Below are 13,439 nucleotides of genomic sequence, written 5' to 3'. Positions count from 1 at the left end.
CTGCTCTCGGCTGAAGAACTTCTGTAGCTTTAATAAGAATCAGTTTATGTTTCAATCATACAGTGAAAACTAAGCAGTGTTTTATTTCTACATTTGATTATTCAGTTTCTGTTGTTAAATAACCCTAATGAAGGCCTTCCTGAACCCCTAAACCCTGTGGTTCACACTGATGTTCACTTTCAGAAGCTGTAGGGATGTTTTCTTGTACTCGTAGGTTATATAATTTTAAATATATTTTAAAGATAATTTAAGTTTATTTTACACACTTTAAGCATAATCGAATCGCTTATCTCATTTTTCTTCTATATCGTGCAGCCCTAGAAAATAGTGTTTAGCGTAATTATGCCCGTTTGTAAGGTTGAATTGACTTTGAGGAGAAACTTTGGGACTAAAACTGTAAGATGAAGAAAAGTTTGACTGTCTTTTCCAAACAGGAAGAAATGGTCTACAATTTGTTTTCCCTCCAATTCTAACAGATTCATGCACCTGTTAACATCACGTTTCAGTCCTTCCTTTCATCTGTGTTTTAAACTGTTGATCAAAGGCCGTCTGTTTAAGCGTCCCACACCATCTGAATGCTAATCACGCGTGCCTGTGCTCTGTGCAGTTACCCTGAGAACGGCGTGGTGCAGCTGCGCGGGAAAGACGTTCGTCCGCGAGCGCGAACCGTGTACCAGTGGCACCAGCTGGAGCAGGGCATGATCGTGATGGTCAACTACAACCCGGACGAGCCCAAAGAGCGCGGCTACTGGTACGACGCCCAGATCCAGAGGAAGAGGGAGACGCGCACCCAGCGCGAGGTGTTCGGCAAGATCCTGCTCGGGTAGGGTGATGTTTTAGCCTTCAGAGACAACTTTGCTTGTGCTTCCTGAAGCCAGGCTTTTGGCCAGAGCTTGCAGACGAATGGTCAGTTTGTACGTTGTCGAATTCCTGTGAATCGATCATAAAGCGTTCATAAATGCAAGAATGAATGTGTAAAATTTGTCAAAACACTTTTTGTGTATAACAAATGTGCGTTGACTGCGCATGAGAAAATTATTGCACATTGTCACGTTCATTGACAAAAAAAAAGCCTCTGTTCTACTGTAAATGTCTTGCTGGACATTTTATATTTAAATCATTATTCATTTATAATGAAAGTTCTTCGTAATATTTTTTTATCGTGCAATTTTTACGGTTTTTTTTCTTAATGTTTTTTTAGCTTTAAAGGCTATTTAAAAAAATTATACATTTTTAGTTACACTAGGCTCTAAAGTTGTTTGTAAAATGTTAAATTTCTATATAAACGAGTTTTCCGCTAAAGTCTTTAAAAAAAAAAAATGTTTTTAATGGTTTGTTCAAGTTGTTTCTTTTATATTTGAATAGTTAGCTACCATCTTCAGGATTTTAATGCCTATAGTGAACAAAGTTCGCTTTCAAAAAGCAAATAAAAACATTAGTAAATGATTGAATTGGTGTAAATTTGTCGTGATGGGCAAATCAAATCAAAATAAAAGGTGTCCATTATAATTAACTTAGTAAGTTATGATGCAATTTTGTTTATGTAATATTTAAAAAAAATTAAATGCATTTAAAAAAATGTTTTGTTGTTGCTCCAGGCTCTAAATTCATTCGTAAAATTGATTTTATGTAAATTGCTTATAAAGTGCATACAGTGATATTACACATTTGTTCTTGTGCAAAAATTTTTTTATGAACAGTTATCGGTTTTCAGAAACAAATTGCATTAATTGCTTGTGAAACCATTCTTGCGCAAATTGGTGCATTTAATAAGCAAATAACATTACAAAACTGTAAACTTCTTGCTGCCATTTTTTTTTTGTTGGTTTGCTCTCAAAGTTCCTCTTAAATTTAAATTTACAAACTTAAGTATTTTAATTGTGTAATAAAGTTCATTATAGTAAACACAATATAGTAATATAAACAATTATATAGATTAGTTATACTAAGATCTTAAATCATTTGTAAATCACTGAATTTGTGTAAATCTCTCATGTAAACTGTTAAAATTCATTCTTGCACAAGAACAAATTTGTAAAATGTTTGTAAAATAATTTTTTACACAGTGCAAATTTGCGTTAATTTCTCATGAAACCATTCTCGCGCAAAAAGTCGCTTTCAAAAAGCTAATAAAAACATTAGTAAATGATTGAATTGGTGTAAATTTGTCGTAATGGGCAAATAAAATAAAAATAAAATGTCTATTTCACTATAAATGTCTTGCTGGCCATTTTGTTGGTTTGATCACAAAGTTTGTCCGCAATTTCTACAGGGAAGCCGGTGATTCTCTCAACGACTGTCGCATCATGTTCGTGACTGAAATCTACAAGATTGAAGAGCCAGGATGTTCAGATGGTCCAGGGGCCTCTTCCGACAGCCCTCTCAAGAGTGAGTTTGGCTTTAGTACTGCACCGATTTTTACCATATTCATACAATTCAGTCTCAATATGTACGGGCGCAAATGTTAAAGGGTTAGTTCACCCAAAAATGAGATAAAGGACAGTCATAGGAGGGCTTGTTATGGGATAATTCACCATTTTTGGGTGGACTAACGCTTTAAAGTGCCTCGTTTTTGTAAAATCAGGGTCAAACGGACCCGAATGCAAGGTGTGCAAAGACGACCTGAAGAAGAACTGCCGCGTGTGCAACTGTCACGTGTGCGGCGTGAAGCAGGACCCCGACAAACAGCTGCTATGTGACGAATGCGACATGGCGTTTCACATCTACTGCCTGAACCCACCGCTCACCAAAATCCCCGCCGACGAGGACTGGTGAATGAGTTTACCGTCACTAACTGCAAATCGAATAAAAATATAGTCGATTCCACTATATATAGGGTTGAGTATTGTTTGAATTTTAATGATTTCGATTCTGCTTATCGTTTCCTAATTTCAATTCCAGTAAGGTAAAAAAAACCTTGGCTATTATTCACATTTAGTCTTATTGCAAAACATTTACTTGTAAATAAATATCATGAACAAAAATCAAGAGGCTAAAGAACACTTACACAAGGAATTTTTGAGTTTAAATATAAAAATACCATAGAAAAACAACTAGTCTAATACACATTTCAAGCATTATTAAAGACAAGTAAACACTCAGTAATTGCAAATTTATTTGTTCTTTTTTAAATCACAGCAAATAGATGCAACTGAACAAAGATGTGATTGAAATGAAGTGTTAAGATTTTTAGGTATTCAGGTACAGAAACTGTTATCAAATATAAAATTACATTTACAAACTATATTTGTAATGTACATTTAAAGTGCAAAGTTATTCATTCAAGAATTTTCTCTTTGACTTTTGTTGTTTGATTGGTGTTGTTATAGAGACGGCATCAGGAATATTAGGCTTCTGTCACTTTAAGAGCTGCACGGATCCAGTATACTGATACACACTCCTGCAGCAGCACTGAAAACAGCACGCGAGTCGTCTCTCGTTTGAATAGTTTAAAGTTATATTGAAATGCTCTCAAAGGAATCGATAAGATGAATCAAAAGTTAAAATTTATAACAAGTATCTGATTCCTGACCTCAAATATTGAAGAATTCCAGAATTGTAATCGATTTTTGATTTCCCAACTTACTATAAATGTCTTTTTTCTCGCAGGTATTGTCCAGAATGCCGTAACGACGCCAGCGAGGTGGTTCTGGCTGGAGAGAAGCTGAAGGAAAGCAAGAAGAAGGCCAAGATGGCGTCTGCGAGCTCTTCCAGTCAGAGGGACTGGGGGAAGGTGCGTTTCAGCCCAACAAGTTTGCAAATAGAGTTGTTCAGATGATGTATTTATGAGCCTGGTGTCTTGTTTTGTAGGGAATGGCGTGTGTCGGCCGCACCAAACAGTGCACCATCGTTCCCTCCAACCATCACGGGCCCGTTCCTGGAGTTCCAGTGGGAACGCTCTGGAAGTTCAGAGTGCAGGTGGGCATCTCTGATAGATAAATATGTATTATTTAATGTTAAGGCCTCTTATGTGGACAGTATGGAGTACCTCAAGGCTCAGTACTAGGACCATTGCTTTTCACCCTGCACATGCTCTTCTTGAGAGAGATCGATAGGAAACGTGGTGTTATTTTTCACTGTTAAGGTCCTTGCACACATTCTTTTCTTCATACGTCATTACGCTATTTCTACGTCATTGCACCCCTTTCAATCCGATCGAAATTTAATTCGGATCGAGCTCAAGGTGTTTTTACGAAGGCTTTTCAGTCCGATTAAACCGTCAATCTGATTACTAATGGATTATTTGGTTGCATGTAAACATAGGCACTGACATCCTGAAGTAAACTTTGAATTGCTTTGGATACTCCCACAGCGAACTCTCCTTCCTCTCTACGCAATCTCAGGATTGTTGGATGGACCCAATATTTCCTCTTCTTTTTTCTCTTTTTAAGAAGAGAGATGGACAATAAAATAATCCTCATTGCTTGACTCCATTTTGTATTGTTTTATGTATTTCTTTTTCCGCAACTGATTAAGCATCGTACTCCGTGTGCAAGGTTTCTGTGCGCGATAAATTTTTAGGATGACAAACACGAAAATTTCAGACTCAGTGTGCAAGGACTTCTTCACTCCCTGGCGGATGGATCTGTAAGAATTGAGAAATTAGAAAATGCCGGACAGTCTGGTTGAACAGCGACCAGACCCTGAGAGGACAAAGGACCTCTCTGGAAATTAACATTTGAACTCCCCCTTGTGCACTATCGAGATGAAAGTCTCACCTCCGAGTCATCCTAATCTACATCTCTTTCCCTCATCCCCCTCTCCTTCTCCCCCATGCGAAGATCACCAAAACTCACCCAAGAATATATGGTTTAATGTGAATGATTAACTGAGTATTATACATATTTAGTATCATTTGAAATGTCTCATTGCGACTGGTACAAATGTCTCATTTCCAAATAAGTAAAACAAAAGATAATAAGGGTTTTTAAGAGTTTAGGGATACCTGGCAATATTAACGTGATTTTGTGTTTGTGTTGGTCAGGTGAGTGAATCTGGCGTCCACAGGCCTCACGTCGCTGGGATTCATGGCAGAAGTAACGACGGCGCTTACTCTCTGGTGCTCGCCGGAGGCTACGAAGATGACGTGGTATGTCTGCGAACACTCGCCCCAAACCATCCCTCAGGTAGTCCTTCCCTTCCTCCGTTTACCTGTGACGTTTTCCTCATTCCAGGACGATGGTAACGAGTTCACGTATACGGGCTCCGGGGGTCGCGACCTCTCAGGGAATAAGAGAACGGCAGAGCAGTCCTGCGATCAGAAGCTCACCAACATGAACAGGTCAGAAACACAGCACTGCATGTTCAAGACGACGATCGTAACGACTGGGATTATAACGCCATTCTTTGCTGGATCGGGTATCGTTCAGACGGGGACGATCCAAATCCGATTTTATGCGTGCATTATTCTGTGTTGTTAAGCCCCACAAAAGGCACTAAAACACTATAAAGCATCAACTTTTCTATATTACTGCACTATATTATAATTGTTCTAAAGCCATTCCATAGTTTAACCACTTAAGAGTTGTTGTTTTGAGTGACACACACAAAAGTAAAGACTCCTAACTCCAAAACTATAGCAAAGAGCACCAAAAGGTAAGTATCGTTTAATAGAAAACATTTCAAATAGAAAAAAAAGAAGCTGAGTTTCTTAGCTTAAAAAAAACAAACATTTTTACACTTCGGGTTTAAGGGGTTAATGTGACATGGAGAGTGTGACAAGTCGTTAAATTCAATGTGACAAGTCGTTAAATTGAAGTTCCCGTAAATGCTTCCCTCAGCTGCGGATGTCAGTCATTCAGCATTTAAACTGTGTAGTGATCGCTTCCTATTATTATACTGGTCTATGGTTTCGCATAAAATGGCGTTTATTGCTGTTCATGTAACTTTTTTTTTTATATATATATTTTCCTTTTTTCACAGTAACTGAAATTTTAAATTGTTAAAAGAAAAGGATCAATAAACTATTGCATTGATATGATATATACAACGCATCAATATCTCCTCCCTTTTTGGCCTTAATTGCATCAGCAGAGAAGTTATGTATTGTGTGTATATAAATGTGATTGTTATTGTAGGGCTCTTGCTCTGAACTGTAACGCGGCGGTGAATGAGAAGGAAGGCGCGGAGGCTAAAGACTGGAAAGCTGGGAAACCTGTGAGAGTCGTGCGAAGCTCCAAGGGACGCAAACACAGCAAATTCAGTCCTGAAGACGGAAACCGATACGACGGTATTTACAAGGTGAGCCATTTACCAGTGATGGGCAGTTCATTTATTCGTAGGCCTGAATTTATTCTTTTTTTTATTATTATTCTTTTTTTTTATATTCATACAATCACATGCCTGTTTATTTATTTGTTTTATTCACCTGTATTTTTTTATATATATATTTTTTATATTTATTTATTCATTCACAATCCTGCATTTATTTTATTTAGGATTTACTTATATTTATGTATTGATTCATTCCCAGGCCTTTATTCATTTAGTTATTTATTCCTATATAAATATTTATACATTCATATTTTTCCTCTTATTCAATAATTTTATTTTTTTATTATTCATTTAAATGTATTCATTTTTATTAATTCACAGGCCTGTATTTCATTTCCTCTCACTTCATTTCATTCATTTCCCTTCTTCCCTTTCTTGGCTTTTATTTATTTGTGCATTTTGGTCTGTCTGTCTGTCTGTCTGTCTTCATTCAGTTATTTGCACTTGATCCAGTAATACTAACAGTTTCTATTCTATTATAAAAAAATAAATAAAATATTAACATGCACTGTGTCAGATTAAACTGAGAAGGGTCATAGCACATTGTTGTCCTACTGTTAGTTTAACTGCCTCTATTGTTCTCTTGTAAGTCGCTTTGGATAAAAGCGTCTGCTAAATTAATAAATGTAAATGTATTTATATTTAATTAGGTGGTGAAGTACTGGCCAGAGAAGGGCAAGTCCGGCTTCCTCGTTTGGAGATACTTGCTGAAACGAAATGATGACGAACCGGCGCCGTGGACCCGCGACGGAAAAGAGCGCATTAAGAAACTGGGGCTCACCATGCAGGTACCGTCACGTTTCGCCACATTCACACGCCTGTTAGTTTCTCTCTCTGTGAGATTCATCCATTAAAGGGATAGTTCATCCAAAAATTAAAATTAGCCCATGATTTACTCACCCTCAAATCAGTGCATCTATCCATGATAAAAGTGCATCTATCCATGATAAAAGTGCATCTATCTATCATAAAAGTGCGTCTGTCCATCATAAAAGTGCATCTATCCATCATAAGTGCGTCTGTCCATCATAAAAGTGCGTCTGTCCATCATAAAAGTGCGTCTGTCCGTCATAAAAGTGCATCTATCTATCATAAAAGTGCGTCTGTCCGTCATAAAAGTGCATCTATCTATCATAAAAGTGCGTCTATCTATCATAAAAGTGCATCTGTCCATCATAAAAGTGCATCTATCTATCATAAAAGTGCGTCTGTCCATCATAAAAGTGCATCTATCCATCATAAGTGCGTCTGTCCATCATAAAAGTGCGTCTGTCCATCATAAAAGTGCGTCTGTCCGTCATAAAAGTGCGTCTGTCCGTCATAAAAGTGCGTCTGTCCATCATAAAAGTGCGTCTGTCCGTCATAAAGTGCGTCTGTCCGTCATAAAAGTGCGTCTGTCCGTCATAAAGTGCGTCTGTCCGTCATAAAAGTGCGTCTGTCCGTCATAAAAGTGCGTCTGTCCATCATAAAAGTGCGTCTGTCCGTCATAAAAGTGCGTCTGTCCGTCATAAAGTGCGTCTGATTTACTCACCCTCAAATCAGTGCATCTATCCATGATAAAAGTGCATCTATCCATGATAAAAGTGTGTCTATCATAAAAGTGCATCTGTCCATCATAAAAGTGCATCTATTTATCATAAAAGTGCATCTATCCATGATAAAAGTGTGTCTATCATAAAAGTGCATCTGTCCATCATAAAAGTGCATCTATTTATCATAAAAGTGCATCTATCCATCATAAAAGTGCGTCTGTCCATCATAAAAGTGCGTCTGTCCATCATAAAAGTGCATCTATTTATCATAAAAGTGCATCTATCCATCATAAAAGTGCGTCTGTCCATCATAAAAGTGCGTCTGTCCATCATAAAAGTGCGTCTGTCCGTCATAAAAGTGCATCTATCTATCATAAAAGTGCATCTATCCATCATAAAAGTGCGTCTGTCCGTCATAAAAGTGCGTCTGTCCGTCATAAAAGTGCGTCTGTCCGTCATAAAAGTGCATCTCTCCATCATAAAAGTGCATCTGTCCGTCATAAAAGTGCATCTCTCCATCATAAAAGTGCGTCTGTCCGTCATAAAAGTGCGTCTGTCCGTCATAAAAGTGCGTCATAAAAGTGCGTCTGTCCGTCATAAAAGTGCGTCTGTCCGTCATAAAGTTCTCCACAGGCTCCGGGGGGGTTAATAAAGGCCTTCTGAAGTGAAGCGATGCGTTTTTGTAAGAAAAATATCCATATTTAAAACTTTATAGACTAAAATAACTATCTTCCGGCAGACGGGCGTACGCAAGTTGACTTGCGCCAAAAGAGTAACACTTGACGCTGTATGAGGAGTAGCGTGAGCTTTGATGCCTCTCACGGTTCAAACAAACAGGGCAGGGCAACCGCGTTCCTCATTATGTTGTGCGTCAAGTTCAAGTGTTACTCTTTTGGCGCAAGTCGACTTCCGTACAGCCGTCTGCCGGAAGTCATCCGCCCGATCCGCGAAGTCTGTGGCTGTAACCGCCAACCGCGCATCTCTAACACCTATGATGGCTTGAGGGCGAGTAAATCATGAGCTAATTTAAATCTTTTGGTGAACTATCCCTTTAACCCTGGTTCTCTTGGCCTGCAGTATCCTGAGGGTTATCTGGAAGCTGTGGCTGCGAAAGAAAAGGAGAAAGAGAACAAAATGGAAGAGGAAGTTGAAGAAACGCCCACCAAGGGCAAGAGAAAGCGGAAATCCCAGACCGGTAGGTGAAAACTTCCCAGTGTGACACTCACCAGGCCTAAAGATCTTTCTGTTTACATCCGTAACATCCTCGTTTCCCCGATCGTAGTGGACGAGAAGAGCTCTCCGGCCAAAGGCACGCCTAAGAAGATGAAGGTGGAGGCGTACAAACTGAGCAAAGAGCAGAAGGCCTTGATCAAGGAGGATGAGCTGAACAAGAAGTTTTGGGATGAAGCCATGCAGTCTCTAAGCCTCGGACCGGTACGTATTCATTATTTAGCCATGCGTAACCTGTCATTTAAGCTACTGGGAGGATTATTGTGAGTTTAATGTCTTCATATCGCACTGTAGCGCTTCCTGAATAAAGTGGAGGAAGTTTTCCTGTGCATCTGCTGCCAAGAGGTCGTCTATCAGCCCATCACCACAGAATGCCAACACAACGTCTGCCGGGTGAGAGACCACAGCCACAGACGAGCGCTCAATGTCAAGTCACGGAGTGTCACTTTAATTTAGCAGATGGGCCTGATAATTCAAACTTTTAATTATTCTTTTAATTTCATGTATTTTTTTGTTTTTTATATTTTTTATATCTATCTGTATATCTATATATATCTATATAAATAAGCTAATTTGTTTATTTTATCTTAATTACATTTTTTAATTGGGCTCACACTCATGCGATATACAGTACAGGCCAAAAGTTTGGACACATTACTATTTTTAATGTTTTTGAAAGAAGTTTCTTCTGCTCATCAAGCCTGCATTTATTTGATCAAAAATACAGAATTTTTTTTTCATATTGTGATATATTATTACAATTTAAAATAATTGGTTTTCAATTTATTATACTTTAAATTATCATTTATTTCTGTGATGCAAAGCTGAATTTTCAGGATCATTACTCCAGTCTATCACATGATCCTTTAGAAATCATTCTAATATGATGATTCATTATCAAAGTTGGAAACAGTTCTGCTGCCTAATATTTTTTCATAACCTGTGATATTTTTTTAGGATACTTTGATGAATAAAAAAAAGTAATAAAAAAAGAAAATAAAAAAGCAAATGTTTTAAAAATAGAAATCTTTTGTAACAACAATATACACTACTGGTCAGTCATGTGGGGTCAGTCATTTTTCTTTCTTTTTTTGAAATAAATCAATACTTTTATTCAGCAAGGATGTGTTAAATTGATAAAAAGTGATAGTAAAGAAGATTTATATTATTAGAAAATATTTTTTATTTTGAATAAATGCAGTTCTTTTAAACCTTTTATTCATCAAATATATTAGGCAGCAGAACTGTGTCCAACACTCATAATACATCATATTAGAATGATTTCTAAAGGATCATGTGATAGACTGGATGTCACATGTGACACTGAAGACTGGAGTAATGATCCTGAAAATTCAGCTTTGCATCACAGAAATAAATGATAATTTAAAGTATAATAATTTGAAAACCAATTATTTTAAATTGTAATAATATATCACAAAATTACATTTGATGGCTTGATGAGCAGAAGAAACTTCTTTCAAAAATAGTAATGTGTCCAAACTTTTGGCCTGTACTGTATGAGCCCAATTACATTTTTTATTATTATTATTAAGATAAAATAATAAACAAATTAGCTTGATTTACTTCTATCATGGGCTCTTTTTTTTTTGTTGGCAGCATATTCAATTAGCTGTCAACTTTTAGGGTTAATGGCAGCATGTGAAACTCAAAGCCTATGTCATGCTTATATATATTTATTTATTTTTACTAACACGACTTTCTTCTTCACAGGAGTGCCTTCAGAGATCTTTCAAAGCCGAGGTCTACACCTGTCCGGCTTGCCGACACGATCTGGGCAAAAACTACCAGATGACGGTGAACAAACCTCTCCAAGCCATCCTCACTCAGCTCTTCCCCGGATACAGCAGCGGCCGGTGTTGACGCGACAATTCCACGAACGAAAAATGGATTTCGTTGTTTTTTTAATATATTTAACAAATGCATCAGGTTGTAGGATTGATCGAAACACCTCCGCCTACTTGATTTGGCCCTGTTTTGTGATCTGCCTCTTGTCTATCCACTAAACTTCGCACCCTTACAAGTGTATTCCTTCGGAATCGCGAGCTTCGTATTTACGAGGAAATGTGATTCTAGCGATGTAGTTGTGTTTTAGCTATAGATGCTTCCTGTACCCTAAACCAGCACAATGAACTGTAGCTATGCACAATTACCATGTTCCTTAAACACTTTTTCACTGTATTTTTTCATCACAATGATTTGTATCAAAAGCACCAGCCATTGTAACTTGTTAAAAACGAGCCCGTCAAGTGCGTTTGACGTTTTTAATGCACCATTGTTAGCCCTAAATAAATTAATAAACTAGCTATGCATTGTGACGTTTGCGATGTTAATCTAAAATCTTTTTTTGCCAGCGGTGTTTCGTCACAAGATTTTGCATGAATGCTATAAAGATCTGTGAGTTTAAATTGCTGTAGCTTTACTAGCGCACAAAAACGATGTTGGCTAATTAATTTCGCAAGCAGTAACGATGATTTGTACGAAAGCGCTGGTTCTAGAATCCCTTTAAAACAATCCCATCGAGATCAGTGCGTTTCATGTTTTTACTGTGCCATCATTAGCACTAACGTTTTTATTAAATTAGCAATGCATTGTTGTGATGTTTGCTACGCTAATCTCTTAACTTTTTTTTTGCCTTCAATATTTTGTCACTTGTGATGTTAACAAGCTTTCTTATGAATGCTAAGTTTAAGTTGCCAGAGCTTTATTAGCACACAAAAAAAAATTAAATGTTCGTTAGTCTTTTTCCGCAAGCAGTAACGATGATTTGTACGAAAACACTGGTTGTAGAATCCCTGTAAAATTATCCCGCGAGATCAGTGTGTTTGTTTTTACTGTACCATCGTTAGCGTTAAACACATTTAAATGAACGAATTAACTGCCTGCAATATTTCGTAATTTGAGACGTTAACAAGCCTTCGTACGAATGCTATGAAGACCGTGAAGTCTAAGTTGCCGTAGCTTTACTAGCGCACAAATACCAATACGATGTTCGTTAATAATTTTTCGCAAGCTGTAACAATTTTTTTAAATGAAAGCAGCGTTGAACTTGCCATAGCTTTACTAGCGCACAAAAAACAAATACGATGTTCGTTAATTAATTTCACACACAGTAGAGAGGATTTGTACGAAAAGTGCTGGTTCTAGAATCCCTTTAAAACGATCCCGCAATATCAGCGTGTTTGTTTTTATTGTACCATTGTTAGCGTTAAATACACTTAAATCAACTAACTTTTTGGCCTGTGATATTTTGTCATTTGAGACGTTAAAAAGCCTTCGTACGAATGCTGTTAAGTCCAAGTTGCCGTAGCTTTACTAGCGCACAAATACCAATACGATGTTCGTTAATCATTTTTCTCAAGCAGTAACGATTTGAACGGCTCTAGAATCCCGTTAAAACCATCGTGTTGTAACAACCCTTTGTATGACTGCTATTAAGATCCGTAAATTTAAGTTGCTCTAGCTTTACTAGCGCACAAAAACGTTTTTTTTTCTTCTTTTTTTCAACTTTTATTAAAAAACTATTTCAATCGTACTGACATTATTGGTCACTAACTAAATTTATTCTAAAAATGTATTCATTTTAACCTAATATTTACGTAAAAATTGAGCTCTTTCTCGTCCATTTTGGTAAGCGACTAAAATACGCTCTGAAATTAATAGTTACTATCCCTCATTTTTTTCCGTTTCATTTATTTGCTTAGCTGTTTAACTGCTGTATGTGCTTTACAAATGAAGTGTGTGTTTTTTTTTCTTTGTTTTTTTTTTTACGAACTTCTACCGTTATGCAAACAGTGGTCATGCGCGTAACACCGCTCCGCAGTTTTCAGCCGGATCCGGTTTTAAGCGCTCCTAGTCTACCTTGACTTTTCGAAGGTTTTCGAGGTTAATCCGTGAACTGTTTTCCGCACAAACCCTGACAGTTTCTCATTCAGGAAGTATTTAAGTGTATCGTCTTTTTCGCCTTATTGATGTTCTTTGCTTGTTGTAAGAGTTATTATAGCATTTGGTAAATAAATGCCTGAGGCTGCAGATAATTACTTTTTTTTGTTTTTTCTTAGTTATACCTCAACTATTTCTAATATTTGCGTAGACTGGAGCTGTATATTCTAAAAAATTTGAAAATTGTATATTTTTAGCACTTGTATTTAGCCATTTTATGTAGTGGTTGGGTGCATAGATTTTTTGTGCACTGGGATGAGTGCTTTATTTTTCAATAAACTGTATTGATCTTTTATATAAACCCACTGTGTGTAAGAGAGCTCTTCTTTTCCTAATAAAACGCTGTTGTGTGTTTAATGCATTCCAGTCACTCATAGAAGTTTGTATAGTCATTAACTCAATGTTTTGCCAGCAATTAAGACACTCAATACATCATTAAAGGTG

The 13,439-nt window shown here is 37.1% G+C and overlaps 1 protein-coding gene across 2 annotated transcripts in view; it reads left to right on the top strand.

Moving 5' to 3' along the window:
• uhrf1 (ubiquitin-like with PHD and ring finger domains 1) overlaps positions 1–13,356 on the top strand; it is a 55,927-nt gene extending 42,571 nt beyond the window's left edge. For both annotated transcript variants that reach the window (XM_082139023.1, XM_082139022.1), the window contains exons 5-17: positions 608–823; positions 2,273–2,388; positions 2,585–2,771; positions 3,610–3,733; positions 3,811–3,918; positions 4,985–5,089; positions 5,175–5,281; positions 6,078–6,240; positions 6,924–7,061; positions 8,883–9,000; positions 9,088–9,239; positions 9,330–9,428; positions 10,767–13,356. In XM_082139023.1, the coding sequence (XP_081995149.1) occupies positions 608–823; positions 2,273–2,388; positions 2,585–2,771; positions 3,610–3,733; positions 3,811–3,918; positions 4,985–5,089; positions 5,175–5,281; positions 6,078–6,240; positions 6,924–7,061; positions 8,883–9,000; positions 9,088–9,239; positions 9,330–9,428; positions 10,767–10,916 (1,783 nt within the window). In that variant the 3' untranslated portion in view covers positions 10,917–13,356. The remainder of the gene's footprint in view (positions 1–607; positions 824–2,272; positions 2,389–2,584; positions 2,772–3,609; positions 3,734–3,810; positions 3,919–4,984; positions 5,090–5,174; positions 5,282–6,077; positions 6,241–6,923; positions 7,062–8,882; positions 9,001–9,087; positions 9,240–9,329; positions 9,429–10,766) is intronic.
• Positions 13,357–13,439: the final 83 nt, after the last annotated feature.

This window comes from Leuciscus leuciscus, assembly GCF_965113295.1.
Source record: "Leuciscus leuciscus genome assembly, chromosome: 15".
NCBI lineage: Eukaryota > Metazoa > Chordata > Actinopteri > Cypriniformes > Leuciscidae > Leuciscus > Leuciscus leuciscus.
Note: the sequence above shows the minus strand (reverse complement) of the source record. Positions and strands in the feature narration are given on the sequence as shown.